Consider the following 23,452-nt stretch of genomic DNA (forward strand, 5'->3'; position numbering starts at 1 on the left):
GTTCCCTTGTGTGCACCAGGTGGTGGGGCAGAGCAATAGAGCAGGAGGTGCAGAGGACCCAGATGTCCTGAGTAACCCCTCTGGGCCCTATCGAAGCAAAGAGGCAATGGAGATCCCACCTCCTGCCATGACCAATCATGCCTGATGGATGTCCCTCTGTTCCCATTTCCAGCGTTCCTTGATGAGCTACAAGTCTATCCTGGTGATGCGCTCCATCCCTGAACTGCTCCAGGGCCCTCCAGACAGTCCGTCTCTAGGAGTGGCCCGGCACCTACGTGGGGAAGCCAGTGGCTCCTCCAGCTCATCGTCTTCCTCGGACAATGAGCTTGCCCCATTTGCCAGGGCTAAGTCGCTGCCACCTTCCCCTGTGACTCACTCGCCACTGCTGCACCCTCGGGGCTTTCTGAGGCCTTCAGCCAGCCTCCCAGAGGAGACAGAGGCCAGCATGCCCACTGCTGACGCAGCCGTGCCAGCATCCCCCCAGGGTGCTGGGCCTCCAGCAAGCCCAGGTTGTGTGCCCCGGCACAGCGTCATCAGCAGCTTGTTCTACCAGCAAGCTGGCGAGGGTGCAGAGCGTGGGAGCAAAACGTTGGGTGCCAAGAGGCACCCTGCTCGGAAGCGGCACCTGCTAAAGGGTGGGTACATTGCAAGGGCCCTCCCCGGTCTGAGAGAGCCACTGATGGAGTACAGCTTGTTGGAGGAAGAGGCTGCTAGGGAGGAGCAGGCCTCTCTGATGACCAAGACACCATCCTTTGAGACTGCCCTGCGACTACCTAGTTCCAATGTCAGAGAGGTCCCAGGCCGAAGCCGCTCGCTGGACAACCCACCAGTCACTACCGGCCCCTTTCCTGAGGCATGCAAAGAACAATACCTGGTGCCACCCTCCTCAAGGTTCACTCATGAAACCACTGCTAAGGACATGGGGCACAAAGAGGGGTTCTTGCAGGAATCTGTCCCTTTTCCACCTATGAGTGGTGACTCGAGGCCTGTTAAGCAAGAAGGACCATCCCGGGACAGTTGTAGAGGGAAACCAGCCCCTTCCTGTCACTCTGAACTGGGTTCTGGACCCCAGGAGGGCTGTGGCTCTCCATCACCACAGTCGCTTGGCTCCTTACCTCCACAGTCACTAAAGAGAGAGCTCTCAACACCCTGTGGCCCGCTCTTGTCAGAGCAGCCTCAGGCAGCCCCATTCCCAACTCAAGCAAGCCCCCTTCTGGGTTCTGAGAAGGAACCTCAGGATAGCTCTCTACCTGAAAGGCCTTGTCCAGTTCCCTCCAGTTCCCCAGGGTCAGCCTCCCAAGCAGATGCGTCCCTGGATACTGAAGGCTTGTCTGAGGCTGGGGACACATGTGACTTCACGCCTCCTCCACAGCGGCCTCAGGAGCAGGCCACCACCCGGAAGTTCTCTCTGGAATCCCGTGGGGGCTATGCAGGGGTGGCAGGCTATGGCACCTTTGCCTTTGGTGGGGATGCAGGGGGGATGCTAGGGCAGGGTCCTCTTTGGGCGAGGATGGCCTGGGCTGTGTCCCAGTCCTCAGAAGAGCAGGAGGAAGCTGCGATTGAGAGCCCTCAACCGCTGGACAGCTCAGGGCCTACTGCTGAGGCCAGTGGAGTTTCCCCAAGGACCTCTCCAAGCCTCACCCCATGGGAGGAAGTTGAGCAGGTTTCCCTGGTACAGATCCGGGATCTGTCTGGTGATGCGGAAGCAGCCGACACCATCTCCTTGGACATTTCCGAGGTAGATCCTGCTTACCTTAACCTCTCCGATCTATACGACATCAAATACCTCCCATTTGAGTTCATGATCTTCAGGAGGGTCCCCAAACCTGTAGAGCAGCCAGAGTCACCTGACTCAGAAACTGAAGCCGGGCAAGGACTGGCAGGTTTCCTGGAAGAGGCCGTGTGGCCCTGGCCTGGCGAGCTGGGACTGCGTGCTGGTCTGGAGATTACAGAGGAGCCAGAGGAGTCCGGGGACCTGGAAGCACTGCTGGGCGAGGCTGCTGTGAGCAGGAAGCGCAAGTGGTCCCCCTCCCGTGGCCTCTTCCAGTTCCCTGGGAGGTGCCTGTCAGGGGAGGAGCCTGTGGAGCTCGGGCTGCGCCAGAGGGTGAAGGCTTCCATGGCCCACATCTCCAGGATCCTGAAGGGCAGGCCAGAAGGTAACCTCCCCTGTCCACACCCCTTGTTCTGCATCCATGGGGCTACCAGGTTCTCTTGTGCCCTCTCAAGTCCCCACTGGCCTCCTCTTCCTGTTCTATACCACCCACACCTTCCAGCCTGACCCCATAGGTCTTGGCTCAAATCCTGGTTTCCCCTCTGCAGCCCTGACACCCCTCCTTCCTGGGTATCTGAAACTATCTCTGATAGCCTAGTGCTAACAGCAGAGGCAGACCTTTGAGGAGAGAGACAGTCCATGGGTCAATTCACCAGACCCCAGACCTCTGGCCCAGGAGCCACCCCAAACCTAGATCCTCTGACATAGCTCTCAGTGAGCCCAGAGCCCCTTCATCTTCAGAGCCTCCATGACCTCTGACTTTCCTTACCCCAGGGCCAGCCTCCAAGCTAGATTTCCCAGGTAGAGGAAGCTAGTGCTATCCTGTTTCTCTCCCCAAGCTCCTGGGCCTCTTTCTTCCACAGGTCCTGAGAAAGAAGGGCCTCCCAGAAAGAAGGCAGGCCTAGCTTCTTTCCGGCTGTCAGGCCTAAAGGGCAGGGACCAAGGTAAGCAGGGATCACAACAGTGGGAGTCTAGTGTGGGGTTCTGATATAGAGCTCTAAGCTTGGGAGGCTTCTGTTGGGGCTGAGCAGGGTCCAGACTGGGCTGTCTGGTCAGGCAGTCTCCACTCAAGGCTCTTCTTTTGCCCCCTCTCAGCACCATCCTTCCTGAGAGAACTCTCAGACGAGGCTGTGGTCCTGGGTCAATCAGTGACACTGGCCTGCCAGGTGTTGGCCCAGCCAACTGCCCAGGCTACCTGGAGCAAAGGTAAGGGGCTGTCCTGGAGTCTGTGTGCTGGATTGGTGCGGACAAGGAGGCCCGGCAGGATGCTGTGGCTGTCCTGGGGAAAGCCAAGATGGCTTTGTCTTGTCACAGATGGTGTCCTTCTGGAGAGCAGCGGCCACCTCCTCATCTCTTCCACCCTGAAGAACTTCCAGCTGTTGACCATCCTGGTGGTGACAGAGGAGGACCTGGGCACATATACCTGCTGTGTGAGCAATCCGCTGGGGACAGCAGTCACCACAGGTGTCCTGCGGAAAGCAGGTATGTGGTCCACTCTGGAAGTCTCTACCAGGGCACGAGGGCTGGGCTAGGAGTTCCAGGACATCTCATTTTGCTTAGTGAGCAGGACAATACGAGTTCTTATCTGAGAGTCCATGGAACTTGGGGCTTGTAGGGAACTCAAGAAAAGTCAAAGAAAATAAAGCCGCTCATACCACATCTAACGCCAGGTCTATCTGTGTGCTCCACTGCTGAACAGAATGCCCTTACACATGCCTGAGATATGAACTCCCTCTCCTGACTGTACCGCCTCATCTTCCTGTATTGCTTTCTGGTTCACACAGCATCCGAGGGTACTTCTAGGGTGATGAAGACAGGGACTATGGGCCAAGCTGTGGGACCAGTCCATCACTGACTGGTCTGTTAGCCTTGGGCTAGGGCACTCAGCAAAGATGAGGCACTAACCAGGGCCACTCCATAGTACCTCCAGTGTGCCCTAGTGAGGTGGCCAGCTGAGAGGGCTGTAGACAGAGACTGCCAGGCAGGTATCCCTGGACCACCCCCTCCCACTAGGAGAGGCGCCAGCCTCTTCTATTCATCCTAGCTTGAAGTCCCTCTCCATCAACTGACGGAACACGTAGAGGGCAGGCCTGGCAGCTGCTCAGAGTGAGACGGGTGTGGTCAGAGGTTGTTCCTTGAGGGTTGAGTGTCCGTGCTGACCATGGAGTTGCCCTTGCAGAGCGCCCTTCGTCTTCTCCACGCCCGGAGGTCGGGGAACTATACACAGATGCGGTGCTGCTGGTCTGGAAGCCTGTGGAATCCTGTGGCCCGGTGACCTACATTGTACAGTGCTGTTTAGAAGGTATAGGCTTCCCGAGGCTTGGGAGTCTCTGAAGGGTTGGCATGGAAAGGCACAGTGGGTGTGTCTGCTCTCTGTCTGTGGGTGGCCTCAGGAGAGGGGTGCCTTGATTTTCCACATTGGCTTCTTACTTTCTCCTGTGTGGTCAGGAGGCAGCTGGACAACCCTGGCCTCTGACATCTCCGACTGCTGCTACCTCAGCGGCAAGCTGTCCAGGGGTGGCATGTATACCTTCCGGACAGCATGTGTCAGCAAAGCAGGAATGGGCCCCTACAGCAGCCCCTCAGAACAGGTCCTCCTCGGAGGACCCAACCACCTGGGTGAGCTTTGGGGCCGATGAGGCTGATAGGGTGGCCATGAGATCAGGCATAGGCACACTGTTGTCCAAGAATGATCTACATGCCTGCATTCAGCCTTCAAAGCCTGCACTCCCTGGGGATCCCATTATCCCCCTGTCCCTCTTCACTCACCAACTCTCCTCATGTCACCCTGGCAGTCGATTGCAGTTGATTTTGACTTTACTGGGTGTTGTGTTTGCATCTGATGGAAGAACGCTGCTGTGGTTGGTTAGAAATGGGTGGTGGAGACTCAAGAAAGCTGGATGTGGTGTGACTGCTATCCAGGTCCACCTGGAAGGTTCTCTGCCATTATCACGAATGCAATTAGTTAAGATAACAGATTCTGCCATGACCCTGTCCTATCCAAGTTTCTCCACCAACCCACACAACGTTAGTTGTTCAAGGAACGAGAGGTCAGAGTGCACAGGAGCTGCAAGGGCCATTGTTGTAGTGCTTGGGAAGGAACTGGGAGATGGTGGGAGGGACAGGGCTGCCTGGATGTCCCTCCCTGACTAGGTCCCCTGTCTCACTTCTCACAGGCTCTGAGGAGGAAAGCAGTCGGGGGAGGCCAGCACAGCTTCTCCCCAGCACAAAGACCTTTGCCTTCCAGATGCAGATCCGGAGGTGCGGGGTGTCTGTAGAGGGTGGGAGGGTGGAGACAGTCCCCCAAATCTTCCTGGGGGCTTTCCATGACCCACACTCCGGTGTAACTGCCCAGCATGTCTTTATTGGCTCCTTACCTTATCTGCTCCCTGAGCTTGGTCCTTGCTACTCTAAGTGTGTGGGGAGTACTTACAGGTTCCCCATGTTTCCTTCCTGCAGGGGCCGCTTCAGTGTGGTGCGGCAGTGTAGGGAGAAGGCAAGTGGGCGGGCCCTGGCCGCTAAGATTGTTCCCTACCAGCCTGAAGACAAGACAGCTGTACTAAGAGAGTATGAGGCACTTAAGAGACTGCACCACCCACACCTGGCCCAACTCCATGCAGCCTACCTCAGTCCCCGGCACCTGGTGCTCATCCTGGAGCTGTGCGCTGGCCCTGAGCTGCTACCCTGTCTGGCAGAGAGGTGAGGGGTAGCCTAGTCTGCCTGGGAAACAGTCAGTCATGCAAGCAGAGATCTCTGGGAGGGACTGTGAGAACAGTCTGACCCCATCTAGCTGGGACTAGGCAGAGCCTGATGCCTCTTCTGGCCTGCCGGGGCAGTTTCTCAGCCTTCCCATGTGTGCCAGGCCTTGTTAGGATACCCATTCTACCTGCCTCAGGGCTATTCTGAGCCATCTGTGTCTCTAGGGACTCCTACTCAGAGTCTGATGTGAAGGACTACCTGTGGCAGATGCTGAGTGCCACCCAGTACCTGCATGCCCAACACATCCTGCACCTGGACCTGAGGTCCGAGAACATGATGGTCACTGAGTACAACCTGCTTAAGGTTATAGACCTGGGTAATGCCCAGAGTCTCAGCCAAGAGAAGATCCCACCCCCTGAGAACTTCAAAGACTACCTGGAGACCATGGGTATGGATATGACTATTGACCTGTCTTCTGATCTGTCGGGGCAGTTCTTCCCTGTCTGCTCTCACTCCCAGCTCCACTGACATCCACCAGGCTCTCACTAGGGCCAGATGCTCGTGCCTATTCACTTGGGCCCAGATGCTCTGCATGCCAGCTGTCTCCTCCACTGGCATCTACCTCCTGACTTACCCAACTGTGCCCAACTTCATGTCTACCCATGCTTCTCTGCAGCTCCAGAACTTCTGGAAGGCCAAGGGGCTGTTCCACAGACAGACATCTGGGCTATTGGTGTAACAGCCTTCATTATGTGAGTCCTTCTAGGGTGTCTGGGGAAGCTGTGCTAGGTGGGTGGGTCAAGCTACCAACACAAAGCCCTGTGCACCCCCACAAATACATCCAGAGTTGAATTTGGTCCCCACACTCCACCATCCTCTATGGGGAGCTCGATGTCCCAGGATCTCCTATCTATCCAAGGGTAACTGAGTCTCCTGTGCCTCTCACCCACTCAGGCTGAGTGGCGAGTACCCAGAGAGCAGCGAGGGGACTCGCGATCTGCAGAAAGGCTTGCGCAAGGGACTCATTCGGTTGAGTCGCTGCTACGCAGGATTATCAGGAGGTGCCGTAGCCTTCCTGCAGAGTTCATTGTGTGCTCAACCCTGGTAAGGAGCTCAACCTGTGCTCCGCCCCACCCCACCTTGCCTTGCCCTGCCCCCTCCACTGCTTTTTGGCTGGTGGTCTAACCCACATCGCCAGCCCCACCCACCACGCAGCCTTTCCCTCTTGGCTTGTTTTATCCCCGCCGCCCCCCCCGCCCCCCCCGTGCAACCTAATCTTCAGAGCCGGGCTGATCCACTCTCTGCTTCAGGGGCCGCCCGTGCGCTTCCACCTGCTTGCAGTGCGGGTGGCTGACGGAGGAGGGCCCCACCGGCTCCCGGCCCACGCCCGTAACCTTCCCCACCGCGCGACTGCGCGCCTTTGTGCGTGAGCGCGAGAAGCGGCGGGCGCTACTCTACAAGAAGCACAACCTGGCCCAGGTGCGCTGAGGTCCAGCTCCACAGAGAAAGATGTGCCAAGCTACATTCGGACATCCGCCAATAAAACATGGAAAACAGCCAAAGAGTGTTTCATTGAGTCACCTCCCTAGTGTTTGCGATCTTCATTCATAGTGTTATGGAACTTGAGGAATCACAACTTGTGTCCCAAGTCAGGTCTCTGAGATAGGTGACTCTTTAGAGCACCACTGCTACCAGGCTGGTTAACAACTGGAGATCAGCAGGAACCTTTGGCTCCTGAAGCCCTAGTGATGCCCTCAGATCCCTTCCAGCTGTTCCTCTGGGGCCTCCTCTATTGCTCGTCACAAGAACCTACTGGCCTCTCTCCTAGCCTTGTGTGTAGTGGGTGCCTCGAATCTCTTGGTTGTTAGGTCTTAGATAAAAGGTGTTGAGGGACCGACAAGATGTACTGCTGGGCATGAACTTCCTAGAGTCTTTATCTGGGTCTTGTCTTGAAATTGCTGGTTCAAGGCCGTGGTAAAAACCAGGCCACCCACCCTCAGTCTTCCATTGCCTCTGCTTGCGGTCCTGTGGTTTCACCAGGGTCAGTACAGCGCACACACTCCTAGTTTGTTCTCAGTTGTTAAGAGCACCAGAGGCTGCTGAATACGTGGAAAGGGTTATGTATCTTCTAGTGTGGGAGCTGAAAGCTGAAGTCTGTATCCCCTCTCCCCCCCGGTAATATGGCCTCTGGTGAGGTCCCCTGACTGTGTCACTTCTTAGTGGATGGCACTGAGAGAGGACAAACTGAGAAGTCCTCAAGTTAATTATGAAAACCAGAGGGTGGGAGGAGAGTGAGGTAAATCAGTCTCTTAACAGCTAAAGCAACACAAGCAAAACTACTGTGGAAACCTTGACTTCAAGCCCATGTGCCCTGATGTACAAGATCTGTGGACGGTTAGCTGCAAGCAATTGTAACTTCCCAGAAACACCAAGCATTTCTCTCCAGAGCTCACTTTCCTGTCAGATTCTCCTTGCCTCTGGGTACATGGCAAGATAGGAACCCTCTGGGATACAAATAGACACCATAAAATCAAATAGCTTCTGGCCAGCAAAGGAAGTAACGGCCAGTGAAAAGACTCTACAGAACAGGAGAGCCATCTTTGCCAGCTAGTCATCTGACAAAAGATCAATAGCCAGACTATACGAAGAACTAAAACCTATCAATGAAAATGTTAGACAACTGTCAAAAAGTACAAATAGCTAATAAACACATGAAAATAGGCAATCTCCTTAGCTACTAGGGAAATGCAAACCAGAAGTACATTGAGGGGCTAGGTGTGGTGGCTCTTGCCTTTAATCTCATCATTCTAGAGGCAGAGTCCTGTGTAGCTCTTGAGTTCAAAGTCAACCTGGTCTACATAGTGAAACTTTGCCTCAAAATAGCAACTATATCAAAGTTCTATCTTGTTTCAGTCAGAAAGACTATCGAGGAAACATGAGCTGGAGACGTGGCCTAGGGCTGTGGTTCTCAACCTGTGGGCTACATATTGGATATTTACATTACTATTCATAACAGAAGCAAAGTTACAGTTATGAAGTAGCAGCGAAATAATTTTATGGCTGGAGGTTTACCACAACATGAGGAGCTGTATTAAAGGACATTAGGAAGGTTGAGAACCAATGCCTTAGAGGTTAAAAGCACTGCTGACCTTGCAAAAAGACAAAGAGGTTTAATTCACTTAGGCTGGCTACAACTGTGTGGTTGGGAATCTGTGAGACAAGACTTTGACTTAGGTCTGAGGAATACAAGAATGAGTACAACAGGAGAGTAGCTCCCAAGAACCTTAGAGAGCCTCCCCGTGCTCTGGGGGTCTCACTGCTTTCGTGAGCTCTTTCCCGACATGGGAGTTCCTGGCTGTTTGTATATTCCCTGGACAAAGACCATTTCAGACTTAGAGAAGCTGGTATTTGGCTTTGGTCATGAACTTCATCCTTCCTCAGGACCTGTGTCCTGCTCTTCTCCAAAGCCATGGCTAGGGCTAGGAGCACATGTTGGTCTCAACCATGTGGCTGTCTCACCTGTTTGCCAGGGTCTCCTGCCCCAGAAACCATAAACGCAGCACACTGTCTACAAGTCACAGCCAGTGTGGCTGCATAATCCAAGTGCTGTACTCACCTGCTACACTTCCCCTGCCTGGGACAAACGTGGAAATGTCATAGGGTGTCCTCTAGATAAAGCTGGTAACCAGAAAAGGGCTAGTTGACAAACTATAAAACAAGATCCCCACTAACCCCAGGGAACAAAGTCCTTTTGGTGTGTCATACACATCCAACACATGGGATAAAAACCATATGGAACCCCCACTTTGTCATGCCTGTGTGGGAAAGAGCTGTGTGTCTTAAGTCTGGTGGCCTGTGAAGCCCTTGCTTCTTCAGTGACCACGTACCTGCCTGGTGTGTCAGTTTTCTCTTTTAAATACACTTTTTAGTAGTGTGTGCTTGAGAGGGGTTTATGCAGCATGTGATTGCAGATGCCCTCAGAAGCTGGGTGTGTAATTCCTGTCAGTGGGAGTTACAAGCAGTTACAAGCTGCCCAACACGGGAGTTGGAATCAGTGAGACCAAACTGCAAACAGTGTGTGCTTTTACCAACCCAAGGTCTTGGTTATTTACCCACAGGATAAGCAGAGGACACTATTTCAGATGAGTTTATTTAAATGTTTCCATTTCAATAAATAGAAGATAAAACTCCGGGAAGTGAAATACAAAAGCAGTCACTACTGGCTCCTGTGCATTCAGGACTGTACAGCTCAGTCTGCAAAGCAGGCAACCAGGGGCAGTGTACCACAGCCAGCCAGCCAGCCAGCCAACTCCTTTGAGGGCAAAACCAAACAAGTCTTAGAACAGAAGGGTGTGTTCAAGTGTCATTTCTGAGTTCTACTTCTGGGCCCTTAAGTGCTGAATACAGATGTTGAATACTCCTTTGGAACTCAGCCCCCACTAGAGGGTCTCATTTCTGAGGTGAGGCTGCTGGCCTCTTATCTCCTTGTAGCCACACCCAGCAAGGTCAGACCAAATCCTGAGATGTTGGTGAACTTAAAGCTGGCTCTCTACCTAACCTTACCGAGTATCACTTCAGGAACTGTGTGGCGTGCTTAGCAGGCAGGCCAGATTGCTGCACAGCAGTGTGGACAAGCCTTGATTACTTCTGGAAAAGTCTATGACATGACAGGAAGCCAGAGTCTGAGGTGCTGGTGACACATGGGACTTAGTGCTTTGGTGAGAGCTTTCGGCACTAAGTGGCATCAGGGGCAGGGAGGATCCCCAGTATGGGGGCAGAGCCCAGCCCAGGATACTCTCATCCACACCGTCTCTGAGACTGAGAACTTGTGTTTCCCACGTGTGGTCAGAAAGGCACTGTGTGCTCCTCCTAATGCTCACAGGATGTCAGCTGGCTCCTGGGTCTCTGCATGGCCAGGACAAAGGACCAGGAGAGGTGAAGGGACTCTCCTAGAAAGTTTGGATCACTGGGAACCAAGGGTGTCCCCAGATACACCTATCAGCCTGCAGATGGTCATAGGAGTCGGGCTGCTAGACAGAGGTGAGAAGAGGGGCCGGAGCGTACCTGAGAAGGGGGTCTCAGGGAAGACAAACAGCAGCGACCCATCTGTGGCACTGTAGAATGAGAGATGACCAGCTTCATAGTCCAGAAAAATCCCCACACGCTTGGGAGGGTCCCGTAGTGGGGAGAAGGCCCGCTCATTGGAATTATAGAAACTCCCCAGGAACACCAGAATCCAGAACCCATTGCCAGCTGACAGCTCCCCCTTTTCCTTCCTGTTGACGGTTTCTTTACATACGCCAAGCGCCCAGCTGGTTCGGTCCCCAACTTCTACCTCCCAGTAGTGGCGGCCGGAGGTAATGCGCTCCTGGCCCAGCACACAGGGGCCAGGGTCGAACCTCTCTGGGCTGTCAGGCAGGGCCTGCCGCTGTTCACCACGCTGCACACTCCTCCGGTCCTCAGATAAGACCAGCTCCGGGTTGGCGGTGTCTGGGTCCAGGGTTATGTCCCCTGTATAAAGGCCTGAGGTCAACCAGACTCCTGAGTCAGCCCCTGTTGCTCTAGCGATCAGCCAAACCTTTCCTGGCAGTCCACGTGGCTATTTGCTGGAGCCTCAGGCTTAAGTTACTATCTGCAGTGGAGACCTCCCCTTCCCTGGGAGAAAACACTTAGCTCTATCTTAACTCTAGAAAGTAGCCCGGCATCTGCTTCTGACATCAGGGCATTCTGACTGCATTTCTGTTTACCTTCTTGAGAGGGTCTCATGTAGCCCAGGATGTGGTTGCTGAGTCCAGGATGAGCTTCTGCCCCCACCATGTCCTGACCACTTTCTACATCTGTTCTTTCTTTCCATCTCCAGTGGAAGACTGTGGGTTAGGGTTGCAGCTGTACCCTAGCCCCACAGCATTCTGGACGCTCCCAGGGTAGCACAGAGCTGCTCAGGAGGAGGGTTGTGGTTTCCTCCCAGACCACTGTCCCAGCTGATTTCTGGTCTACCTACCTCTGGGCCTGACATGGCCACATAACAGTCGATGTGGGGCTAGAAGCAGGGGCAGCAGTTCCCTGGACAACCAAGACTTAACAGCAGAGTCCATCCCTAGCTCCAGGGAAGACCTGAAAATCTGCTTTGCCAATCCTACGTCTCCTTACATTACACATGAGCTTATGTTCCTAAGAAGGCTCAGGTGGGGGTCTGTTGATCACTTCAGGGTGGTGCTGGCCACAAGCCGGCTGTGGGACAGAAGGAATAGCAGCCTCATTCATGGGCTCCAGGGGTCAAGTTTGCTCCCAATGACCTGGCATACTACGCCAACACAACAGTACATCCCTAAAAGCTCCTCAAACGTTGGGTCCAAGGGGACAATGAGCTGAGGGGACAGTCCTCAAGTGCAGGAGGGCGTGTGCAGCGAGTGCAGGAAGGCTTCACGCCTCCCTCCAGCCTTACCCACCATCTCTTCCTTAACTGCAGCTTCTTTAGCAAACTGTTAACACTAAGCAAAATGACTCCTGGATTTTGTGAGCCACTTAGCAAATAACCTAACATCAGATGGGGTGGTCAAGACTCGGGAGTAAGAGCAGGGAGACAGAAATATGGGCCTTTCTTGGGTCTTACAAGTAGCATCTGAAGTAGGTCAGTCTGTGGGATTGGGCCTGATGGAGAATTGCTCATACATGCTATCGACTCTAAAGCAGAGGCGAGTTTCTAGAACTGCTGTTCTAAGCTACTGAGTCCATTTTTTAGTCCTGGGGCTCCTCACAGCTCCGCTCCCAGGACTGTACACCCACCTCGGAACCTCCGCAGGGTCTCCACCAGCCCTGGGACCCGGCACACGGTCCTCAGCTCCATGGGCACCACTGCTGGAGGCTGCAGCTTCACATCCTGCACCCTACAAGGGACAGCTCAGCTTCATGCTCGGGGCCAGCAGCTGGGCCCCACACACATCATGCCCAGATGCCCAGGCTCATACCTGCACAGGGCGTCCTTAATGTCCTGTAGGGGGAAGAAAGTGTACACTCAGTACTAAGGCTTGTTACCTGGTCCTGGTTCTCCCCAGATTACTCTAGATCCATGTGACAGAGACACACACAAGTGGGTGTGATAACGGCCCAGATACAGGAATGCTGCAGGGGTCTAGAGTCCTGTGTCGATATCTCCTGAAGGGGGAGACCAGGTCTAGATCAAGTTCTGCCTCTTCCTCTCACTTATAGCAAACAACGGGTCACTGTCTACTTTGTCTCCAGAATCCCAAGTAGACTCCCTGTCACTCTTAGGATAGGACAGGCATGCGTACTTGCCTGTAGATGGAATACGCTGTGTAAGGTCAGGATCTTCACTAGGAGTCCAGGCTGTTACCCCCAACTGTGTCCTCTTGCCCCTCCCCCCAGTGCCCCCTCTAATGTCCCACAGGTGCCCCAGCCTGGCCCCGTTCCGTGGCATTCTTCCTTCTTTGTCTATTTATCTAGTCCACAACAGTGCTTCACAGTCAGTGACTGTGCTCTGTCCCTCCCTCAAACCTTGGAATGGAACTGTATTTCAAGACAGAGCCAGTCTGTCAAAAATTAGTATTATATACATCCCTGTATAGAGATCCCCCCAAACACCAGCTTGCCATTGCTCTTGGTTAACTATTATAATTAGAAGGTAAGCCCCTACCTGGAGACTCAACACACATTGGTTGAAGGTCACAGAAAAACCAAGTTGAACTGACCTGGAAATTCCTTCCCTGATGGCTAGCTTCTCTAGTACCAAAATCATCAACGGCCTCACTCAGAGGTTGACCTTGGTGCAATGCCAAGGCACGATGTGCCCGCTGCTACAACGGTGGCACGGAGGCTATGGGGTAACCAACTGCTTTCACTGGGTGCGAGGCCTGCTCCACAGAAAGAAGGAATTCATGCCTGGTAAGGCTGGGGAGGCCATAGGCCCTAGAGGGGAACCTACTACTGTTGTTTTGTTGAACTACCTTCAAATATTTATGTTTATATCCACAGATAACTGCTGCTCTCACCTTGGCTAGAGAAGCTTCTCTCTCCAGGGCACAGCAGTCAATGCAGAGCCTCAAAACTAGTTAAAGTGTCAAGAATAAGCGAGCACTGAATGTTCAACCCTAAGAGAGTCATCTGTGTCTGCATGCACATTCCCCACCAGGCTCCCCACCACAGGCGAGTAGGGAGGGGAAAGTGTTGGAGCTGAGGATGGAGAGGAGGGCTGTGAAACGCTGTCTGCTGGACATGGCACTTAGGAACTCCCAGCAGCCGTGGCTACCTGCACAAGACCAAGCCAGTCAGTAAGTCCGGCACGAGTCGGGGAGGGCCGCACTAGGCTGCTGGTAGGTTGTCCAGCATATATGGGCAACACAAACTGGACTCAGTGGGTCATTTAAATAAAGACAATGAGGGAGAGAAGACAAGAAGGTGGCAAAAGCATGTGCTGGGGGGTGCTGGAGAGGGGGAGGGGAGCTGGAGTGGACATGCTCAAGATCTGCTGCATGGGTGTATGAAACTCAGAGAACCAATAAGAATCTCTTTTAAAAAAAAATCACAATTACTGTTAATCACTTCAAATCTTATTGTTAAGCACGTCTAACATTCATTTTCGCAAAGACTCGCAAAGATGCTGAAGGATGGGCCATTTATTCTTCACTGGCAACTGTTGGACTCCCCCTTGCTGCCCTAACTACCCAAATTGTCATCTCAGCACTCCACAGTCCACAGCTATGCAAAAACTCAACAGAGCCTCACTGCTCCTGTAGGAGAAGCCTCTAAGACTCTGCCTTCAGGAACCTGGGGTAGCACGCCCCCTGGTGGCCTAGTGGGTGGCTGCGACTGATGTTACTGATACAAAATCCTGTCTCTACTTCAGAAATATGCTGTTCTGTTCCCCCTAGCCCACACTCCCACCCCCGTAATGTGGTGGGTTCAGAGGCACCCTCATGTCTCTTTCTCCAGGATTCCAACAAGTCAACAAAAGACTCCCTTCTAGTGGTCTCTTTTCACCTCATTTAGTGACACCAGCTGAGCTGGTGATATCTAAAAAGAAGCTACAGAGACAGATGTTGCCTGGTCAGCTGGCTGAGAAGGAAGAAGAGTGGCAATACGCAGAGAGACAGAGAGAGGGGGCAATGAGACTCAGCTAAAAACCAAATGGGTTCAAGATACCAGAAACCTCAGGTCCTGGCCACCAGCAAGAGATCCAGGGAGATGTCAAGTCTTGACAGTCAAGGGTCTGAGAGACATTGGGCCAAGAGCTCATCACTGACTGGTGTTGAGGGTCAAGAAATCCTGATACCCAGGCCTTCCCAGAGGCACTGCCTGCAACAAGGGCGGCAGAGGAGTTTCCACTACTTGTAGGTCCAAGGCCTATCCACAGGGACACCAGAGCGCCACGCGCTGCTGCCTCCTACTGCCTGCTGTTACTGCTCACCCCTGCCAAACAGGAAGGGAAATAAAAGCTCCTGAGTCTCTGTCTCTCTAGAGCTGTCTCTATGACAAAACTGTGATTGGTGACTTGCAAAAGGACAGACACGCAGAGGAGTGACAGGTGAGAACATGGGAGAAGATGGAGGTCCCTGAACCAGGAGAGGCTTGAGAGACACTAACCTCTATGACTTGTTTGTGGTGACTGTCCTCCTAGATATGGCATAGACGCTTGGTCCCTGTGAAGATGTTAAGAGGTGGTGTAGCCTTTAGAGGTGCAATCTAAAAGGAAGTGTGGGGGACCTACCCTTGGAAGGAATTAATATAATACAGTTCACTCTGTTAGGACCCTGGTTAGCTCTTTTGAGAGTTAAGAGCACATTGGTCTTTTCTTCTCCTCCTGTCTCACCAAGCAATCTCCTCGTTCAGTTCCTTACAGCATGAAGTCATCACTACATGACACACCCAAGGTGCCACCCCTCAAGCTGCCAGCATGCTGTTTGGACTTCCGGCCCCTAGCATTGTGTGTTTCACAGAAACAAGATAAGTTAACACACTAACCCCACTGACACCCTGGTCCTCTACTTCTGGCCCCTAGAGTCATAAGGAAATAAAGTTCTGTGTGTAAGGCGCTCAGCCTATGGTACTTTATGTATCAGTGGAGCTGGGTGACACATGCAGCTAGCCAGCTCTCACGAGCCTTGGCCTTTTTGCCCCAGACATGATGAATAACACGTCCCTGTCATGGGGGAAGCTGCTAAAAGGGAGAGCTCTGAAGCCAAAGATGAATTTCCTGGAAAACATGAAAGGGTATGTGTGCAAGGGTATGTGTGAGAAGGTACGTGTGCGAGGGTATGTGTGCAAGGGTACCTGTGCAAGGGCCTGGAACACAATGAGCCTAGTGTGGGCAAAGGAGCACAAATCTGTCCCTTACCCGTTTGGAAGCAGGTATGTTGGGGGTACTGCCTCACAAGGCCTGAGGCAAGGACGGCACAAGGGCTTCCTTGCTGGGGTGACAGGAGAGCCTTGAGCTCCAAGGTAGGGAAGGGGCCTCCTCAGACACATCTGTTGAGGACAGAAAATTACCCTATGCTATAGAACACATCAGCCTAGAGGGGCTACCGGTATCCACAGATAGGTTCCAAGTCCCCCAGCCCTCATCTTTGAGTGACACTTGCCCAGAAGGCCATAGGACCACACCAGGCCTTAGAGATCTGGCAGAAGGACCCTGCAAATAAGAGTGTAGACCCGCCTCAGGTTCCCTCTCTCACCATAGACAATGAACAGCAGCTCACAGGGACAGAATGAAGCAAGGGCTGCTCTCCTAACCTCAAGACATGGGCATAACCCACCCAGCATGTGGCAAAGACTCTCCCAGCAAAGCCTGGTAAGGTGGGGACCAGGGGAAGAAAAGCAGGTGAGGAGCAGTGGTGAGACACAAACGGGACAAGGATTGGGGACAGACACAGGTGGCAGCCAGGCAGCCTGGCAGTCAGGTGGTGTGAAATGAGTGGATGGCTGAAACCACACGCACAGTGATGAATCCAAATCTGGTGCTCAAACAGACCCCTGTACCCTCTTTTCCAAGTCACCCCCTCTTCCTAAGACTTTCCAGCATTTTGTTTTCCTGTAGCCCAGGAGGCTGACTGTGGCTAATACTCTATACCCTATCATGTCTGATGCACCACAAGACGAGTTTGGTTTTTCATATTTACTGTCTGTACCAGTAAGTCTCCCTAGTTGTGTACAAGAGTACGAGCACCTGATCAGGGGTACATCACTCAAAAACCCAAAGTGGTCCTCTCCCTAGCAACATACAGCAATGTATGTGCATCTTCAAGGCCTCGTGAGACCTTCTCCTACAACTGAGATTTAAATGGGGTCAGCACTCAAAAAAAAAAAGACAAAAAGACCAGATGAGAGGCACATCAGTGACCTTCATTTAATCAGTGCAGAGGCCGTACACACCGAGAAACATCATACTGTACCCCAGAAAGAAAACACCCATGCTCATTAGCTGTTAGCTAAACACACAGAACACTCTCAGCACTCCAACCCCAGGGCTTCTCTTGCTTCCTGGCTGTCAGAGACTCTGCTTTACTGACACAGGCCTGTCTTCATTCATCTCTGCCCCCCTAGTCCTCCCTCCAGGAGATCACAGAGCTATTTCTGTCTGTCAGGCTCTAACCATGACAGTCTGGTAAAGGCTGAAGTCCCTAGGTGTCTCTTCCTAGTGAGGCAGTCCCTGCTGTGTACCTAGCATCTGGGTCCCAGAGGGAACATACTGCCTCTGTCCTGCATGGAGGGTCGAGGGTCAGTCTCAGACCCCCGGATCTATATACCAGGTTGACGGCACTGGGGAGTGGGGGAGGACAGAGTATAGCCAAGCCCCTAAGGAAGGGACGGACCAGTGGAACCCACAGCCTCTATGTGACCGCTCAGCAGTCACCCCTGAATCTCATCAATGCACACTGGACAAACAGGGAGACTGAGGCCCTAGAACTAAGAGTCATGTTTCAAGGTCATCTAGATGACCCTGAGACAGAATGTAGGGGGACCCAAATATTCTGGTTTGGGGGACATGAAGAGAAGTCAAGGTCTAGGGAAGAGCAGGGCTGGAGCTCACATCTTAGGAATAATTCTAAGGGGGAAAAGAGAGAAGGTGGGGAGAGGTGCTGAGGGCTAAGGGACCAGCTACAGTTTGAAGGTCTCCCTCCAGACGCACATCAAAATTTACTCCTACCATGAGGATCATGAGGAACACTTTCCTGAGGTGATTTGTCCTGAGGGCTCTGAGAGCTCCTCTCAGAGGCTGTTGTTTGACTTCAAGCCCCCTGTCTCACACTGTTAGAACACGAAAGGATGGAGACAGTACATCCAGGGGTAAGCGCAGAGCATGGAGTGCAGATCACAAGCTGAAAGGGCTGGGCCAGAAGTCCTACTGAGAGCTCTCAGGGATCCAGGGACCAGGATGAGTACACTACCCCTCCCCCTAAAGCACACAGGCTGAATCACATCCATGGGGCTGTGTCCACTGAGGACAGCAACGGTGGTCAGTTTGAGAAAATGAGAAGCTGACTGTGGGGACTTATGTGGTCCACCTCAGTGAATGCCCTCGCTTTGCACCTGCAAATCACATCTGGGCTGAACACGTGACACTTACCCTTCTCATGATCCCCTAACTGTACAGCAGCTGCTTAACAGCGTGTTCAGAGCATTCAGAATCCCGGGTCAGCTAGTCGTGATGGAAGGCAAGTGGAGGATGTGCATAGCTGACACAACACGGCTCCCTTTACTCAAGGACCTGGGGCATCCCCGCTGGGAGCCTTGAGGCCAGCACCCATCTCCATGGACAACAAAGAACACATTTTTGGGGTGCCTATCTTAGCTGCTGTGGAGTTTACAAGAGAGATAGGGAGGACATGCTCTCTGCAGACTTGAGTCTGTTATGAACAAATGCTTTCTCATTCTGAATCCTTTCCCAACACCTTCTCTGTCTGTCTTTCTGTCTGTCCCCCACCCCTGACCCCTCTCACAGAGCATGGTGTGACTCATTAGGTGGCAGCATGGTCATGGTCAGTGGAGGAGGTAGGAGACATGCAAGTGGCTGGGATTTTGGCATGTACTGAGTCCTGTGGCAGCCCAACAGCAGGCAGATACAGAGCCGGTGTGCCTGAGAGGAAGCAGTGGGGTTGGGGGCAGGGGGTGCACACTCGATGTTCCTCTTGGGGACCTCAAGGACACTCCATCCCGCCCACTCACCTGCAATAAACCCAGCGCTGGCAGCTGGCAGCGGCTCTCCAGCTCTGAGATGAGGGCTGCCAGCTGCGTGCTTTGCTGGCCAAGCCTCGCAGCACCTTCTCGCAGGCGCGGCAGAACCTCCAGCTCCTCTTCCTCCAGCTTCTGCAGCAGCTGCTGCTCTTCCTCTGCCAACAGGCGGCGCAGCCTCTCAAACTCGCCCAGCACGTTCTGCCGCTGGCTCTCCACCATCTTCTGCAGGGCACAAGAGGGACAGCTGAGGGAGAAACCTGATGCTAGACCAGGGACTGACCATTTGGAATGCTCACACCCCAAATCCACCAGTCTAGGCTGATCACAGAATACACCACCAGAAGCTACCTAGACCCCAAAATCTGACAGCACATCTAATCTGTCACCTGGAGCTGCCCAGATACCGCTTGGGGCCATTTACAACCCAAACCCACTAGCCCTTCAGCCCTCAGACCTCCAATCTACCACCCTTGGCTACCAAGACCCAAGATCCAGTCCTGGGACCAGTCACACTCAGCATCTGTCACACAGGCTACAAGCCCAGCCCCAGGTGTCAGCCAGACAAAGACGCCACCCCACAGCTAGACACACTAAATCTACCCCAATGCCAAATACCTCCCTGACTCCTAGATCTACTACTGGAGACCTCCCTGTATCTGACATCCATCCAAATCTACCCTTGGGAATCCTCGTGCCTGCTCCCTCTGTAACCCAGGACAGGTTAATGCAGGACAGAATCCAACTTAGGTATCCTATATTTCACGCACACGCATACACTCCGGCTGGTGTGTCTCAGTGAAGTTAGTCTGGCCACCGGCTACTGACTCCACGCTCCCTCTTTCACCCCAGGCCCAGCACCTGCCTGCCACAAGGCACAGGTTTCCTCAGCCTGGGCTTGGAACAGCATCGCATCCTCCATTTGTTTCCTCAGGTGCTCCAGTGACTTCTCCAGCCTCCCCTGGTGGGATGGAGACCAGGTGGTGCCATGAGAATCCCAAGAGGCATCAGGCCCTAAAGGTGGGGCCCAGACACAGAAGTCTGTCTTTCCCCTCCTGACCTCCTACCCCAACCTCTTCCCCATTGGACCAAATGAAATCTGTCCAGAGATTGGTAGATACAATGTCCTCCAAAGGCAAGTATCCCCTCTAGCGCCCCTCCTCTTTCCCAAATTCACTGGATATCACAGTTGAGGTTTCTCCTTATTTTTAGTTCTCAGCCCTACGGCCCGAGCCAGTCCTGTTCACCTCTGTAGACAGCTTGTTCTGTGCTCAGTGGGCGTGTCCAAGCTCTTTCAATAGGACACACCTACCAAGCTGGCACTGAAGACCCAGCTTTTCTCCCTTCAAGACACTGTTCCCTCCTCCTCTTTCCATCTGTGGTCACAAGGGCTCACAGCATGTCAGAGGCTAAGGCTTGAGTGTCTCCCCCAAAATCCCACCACCAGCTGGTGGGCTGGACTTTTGGAAGGTGACTGGGACATAGGCTCTCTGGATGGGATTAGAGAGTTCCTGCTCCTTCTTCTGGAAACATGAGAACACATCAAGCAGGGGGCCCACCCGAGAGTCAGCAAACAGCCCTTATTAGCCATGTGGACAGCACCCAGGGCCATGTGCCATAGCTGTCTGTGAGACAGAGTGGGGAATGTACCATGGGAGTTCAAACTAGATATGGCTTCCCACAGTGCCTTCCCTTAGAGTCCCTCATGGTCTGGCTATATTTTCCTAGGTCAGACCTGGTCCAGTTTCCTTTTCTGCTCTCTTGCAGGTTCGTGGATCACAGACTAGTAAGCATCCCTATACACGCTTGTCTCCTCTGGGGTCTGTTTACAGAATCCAATCCTCATCAACTCCAGGCCTGGACAAGGTGCTGGCAAGATCCTCAAGTCAGCTCAGGAAGAAGGGGTGAAACCTAGCTGCCAGTGGGGTTTAGCCATCATCGGGGCTGTGGTGGAAGCCACAGGCCTATCCTTGAGGCTGCCTTATTCTAGAAAATTCAGGCCCATCCCATCACTCTGCCCCCACCATCGGTCCACGCTCTGCCCGAGTCTTTCCAGCGTTTTCTCCTGGAACCCTGGACCTCGTGCATGCTGAGAAGTGCCTTACCACTGAGCTACATCTAGCCCTCTTTTTTTAGTTTGCAATAGGGTCTTACAATGGCTTTTAATTTATAGTAGGCCCTGAACTTTAATTTTCTTGCCTCAGCCTCTGTAGTAGCTGGGATGACAGATATATGTAACCACTCCCAGCCATTTTCTCATTTAAAAACAGTATTTTTAGTATTCTGATCATGTGTGTTGGCAAGTTAGTGGCCATGCCTGTAAAAAGGCCAGACAGATCAGATCCCCTCAGAGCTGGAGTTACAGGCAGCTGGGAGCCGCTCAGTGACAATCCGGAAGAGCAGTAAGCTCTTTTAACTGCCCAGGCCATCTTGCCAGGCCCTATTTTCAATGCTGAAGTCTGGAAGCAGCAGCAGCATGCGTACACTTCAGCAAAGGCCTCAAGCTCTGGTTGCGTGCAACCCTACCAGTGGTTAGGTAATGAAGCAAACTTCCTACCCTGGGTGTGGTAAGAGTGCAGTGAAGTCCAGGAGGCACTGGGATAGGCCCAGGCTCGCCCCTCACCTCCCAGTTCCTGCCTATGTGAACTCTCCTCCCATCTCTTTGGTTCTACTGGAGAACTGGAGGTTCCCCTCTGGATACTACTCACTCATGGCCCCAGAGCCAGAGCCAAAGAGTGAACTTGTCACCAGAACCATGTAGGCCAGCATGGCATAAAGAACCCCCCCCCCATCCCAAGCTCTTGTGAGTGGAGGAACAGCTCACTGTAGACCCACTGGTCACAGGTAAAAGCTATCTGCTGATTTCCTGGTGTCACCAGAAAGCAGCCTGTGTCCCCACACCCAAACCTGCTCTTGTGCTGTGAGGATGTGGAGGAGAGGCTACTGAACAGTCTCAGATACCTAAGCATGCAGAAGACAGAGCATCAATTCTGCAGGAGGGAGACACCCTCTCTGCCATCAGCCTATTTCCTAGTCAGGTGCACAAGGTCTCTTTTTGGTAACTCTACACCTTTTGGGATAAAAGGCCTAGCTAGGGTAACTGCTTCTCTATTTTTCTTGCTCTTTGCTTGTGTGAAGCCCTATGCAAGACTAATTTCAAGTGTTACTCAAGCGGTGACTTTTCCTGCTGATCTGTCTTGTCAGTTTGTTAAGTTCAGTCAGCGAACCTAACAGGGCAGAGGACAAAGGTTTTCTTCTTTGGCAATAAAGCAGCTTTAGTGCTGTCCCTTCAGAGTTTATCATGTCACTTGTAGAGAGATGTGGGTCCCTTTCAGCACTATCAAGGGGCTTCTGGCGGCAGAAAAGTAAAAAGCCGCTACACCAATTGGTAAACCGGGTATGGACTAAACAAAATGAAAAGTTACAGGGACGATCTGTGTTTATAAACTCCAAACCTCTGTGCTAAAATCCAAAGCAAAGAAGACTTGGTGCCTGGTTTATCCTGGTTACCCGAGTTCATGCTGTGATGGTAATACACTGGCCGAGTAACAATTCTGACATAGGCCAAACTGTTGATGTGACAGTGGGCCCTTCACAAGTTCTCCCAGCTGAGTCAGAACTGACTACCAACACCCGGTTTTTCCCAGAATGCACGTGCATCTCATCCTGGAATAAGACAAGCTACACCCCGACCTCCTCACAGGATCAAGCTAACTGTAACTCACACTCCCTCAACTCAGGGCAGTAGCGGGACACCCCTTCGCACCGGGCATGGACCCGCTGCACCTGATAGAACGCACCTTGAGGTCGTCGGCTGCCTCCTGCAGCGGTCGCACCCGGTGAGCCCAGTGCTCCGAGCGCTCGCAGGTGGGGCACAGCAGGCTGAGGTCGTCGCCGCAGAAGGTGGTCAGCGGCTCGCGGTGCGCCGCGCATACGCCCTGCGGGACCGGCGAAGGCGGGTGCAGGCGCCGTGCCATTTCTGCCATTTTGGCGAGCGGGCGGTTGGGTCGTAGGTTCCTCTGCGCCGACAGCTCGCGGCACTCGGGGCACGCGTACGGGCCCTCGGGCTGGCCCCAGCAACGTTGGATGCACTCGCGGCAGAAGTTGTGGCCGCAGTCGGTCATCACCGGGTCGGTGAAGTAATCAAGGCAGATGGCGCAGGTGGCCTCCTCCTGGAGGTTGGTGGACAAGTCTGGGGCGGCCATGGTGCTGGCGGCTGCGCCTGGATCAGGCTCTTCGTGGTGCAGGGGGATCAAGCTACTCCGCCGTGAGAGCGCAGGGGGCGAGGGCCGTGAGCAGGTAGGAGAACTCTCAGCGTCTGGGCAGTGGGTACATCCAGCACTAGGCTCGCAGCCTTCCGGCGGAAGAGAAACCGCGGCGGAAGCAGGAAACTGATTTTTAGTATTTAGAACCCGCTTTTGTCTTGGATTGGCCACTGTTTATCACACGGCTCGGGGGTGGGATCGAATTATAGTGCAACAGATCGCATTTTCGTGGTGACAGGTTTCCGGGGGTGGTGTCCCGGCTCCCCCAGACCAGGGTGCTATAAACTTTGGCCGTGGGTTCTGTTGATAATTTCTTGTGCACTGTGTAAAAACATTTGCCAGTCATTAAAATGGCCAATGAGCTTAGGCAGGAAATTAGAAGGTGGGATATCTGGAAAAGAGAGGGTGGATGCTGGAATCCACACAGGCGGAAGTTTGGCCCCAGAACGATGAGGGAGATAGCAAAAACTGAGGACCAGGTAACCAGCTACAAGCAGCAGAACTTAGAATAACGGGCTGATTATGCACTAAT

The 23,452-nt window shown here is 53.2% G+C and overlaps 2 protein-coding genes across 2 annotated transcripts in view; one reads left to right on the top strand and one right to left on the bottom strand.

The window, feature by feature from the left end:
* Positions 1–7,028, top strand: part of Obscn (obscurin, cytoskeletal calmodulin and titin-interacting RhoGEF) — a 113,094-nt gene extending 106,066 nt beyond the window's left edge. Inside the window, 12 exon segments of the mRNA XM_028776488.1 lie at positions 173–2,156; positions 2,635–2,715; positions 2,867–2,977; positions 3,086–3,253; positions 3,951–4,073; positions 4,220–4,390; positions 4,948–5,032; positions 5,231–5,470; positions 5,695–5,918; positions 6,147–6,222; positions 6,425–6,574; positions 6,781–7,028. Of these exon segments, the coding sequence (XP_028632321.1) occupies positions 173–2,156; positions 2,635–2,715; positions 2,867–2,977; positions 3,086–3,253; positions 3,951–4,073; positions 4,220–4,390; positions 4,948–5,032; positions 5,231–5,470; positions 5,695–5,918; positions 6,147–6,222; positions 6,425–6,574; positions 6,781–6,958 (3,591 nt within the window). The 3' untranslated portion in view covers positions 6,959–7,028.
* Positions 7,029–9,599: 2,571 nt separating this feature from the next.
* Positions 9,600–22,860, bottom strand: Trim11 (tripartite motif containing 11). Its single transcript, XM_028776534.1, has 6 exons — positions 22,456–22,860; positions 19,521–19,616; positions 18,650–18,880; positions 12,439–12,461; positions 12,257–12,357; positions 9,600–10,981 (listed from the first exon to the last, which is right to left on the bottom strand). The coding sequence occupies exons 1-6, from the start codon at positions 22,858–22,860 to the stop codon at positions 10,434–10,436; spliced, it is 1,404 nt and encodes a 467-aa protein (XP_028632367.1). The 3' UTR covers positions 9,600–10,433.
* Positions 22,861–23,452: the final 592 nt, after the last annotated feature.

The sequence above is a fragment of the Grammomys surdaster genome, unplaced genomic scaffold (assembly GCF_004785775.1).
Source record: "Grammomys surdaster isolate TR1022 unplaced genomic scaffold, NIH_TR_1.0 270, whole genome shotgun sequence".
Classification (NCBI taxonomy): domain Eukaryota; kingdom Metazoa; phylum Chordata; class Mammalia; order Rodentia; family Muridae; genus Grammomys; species Grammomys surdaster.

Coding starts and splice junctions, on each gene's coding strand:
- Trim11 (XM_028776534.1), bottom strand. CDS start 22,860: ATGGCCGCCCCAGACTTGTCCACCAACCTCCAGGAGGAGGCCACCTGC. Junction 19,617..22,455: donor AGGCAGCCGACGACCTCAAG/GTGCGTTCTATC, acceptor CCATCCCACCAG/GGGAGGCTGGAGAAGTCACT. Junction 10,982..12,256: donor GACCCTGCGGAGGTTCCGAG/GTGGGTGTACAG, acceptor GCCTTTATACAG/GGGACATAACCCTGGACCCA.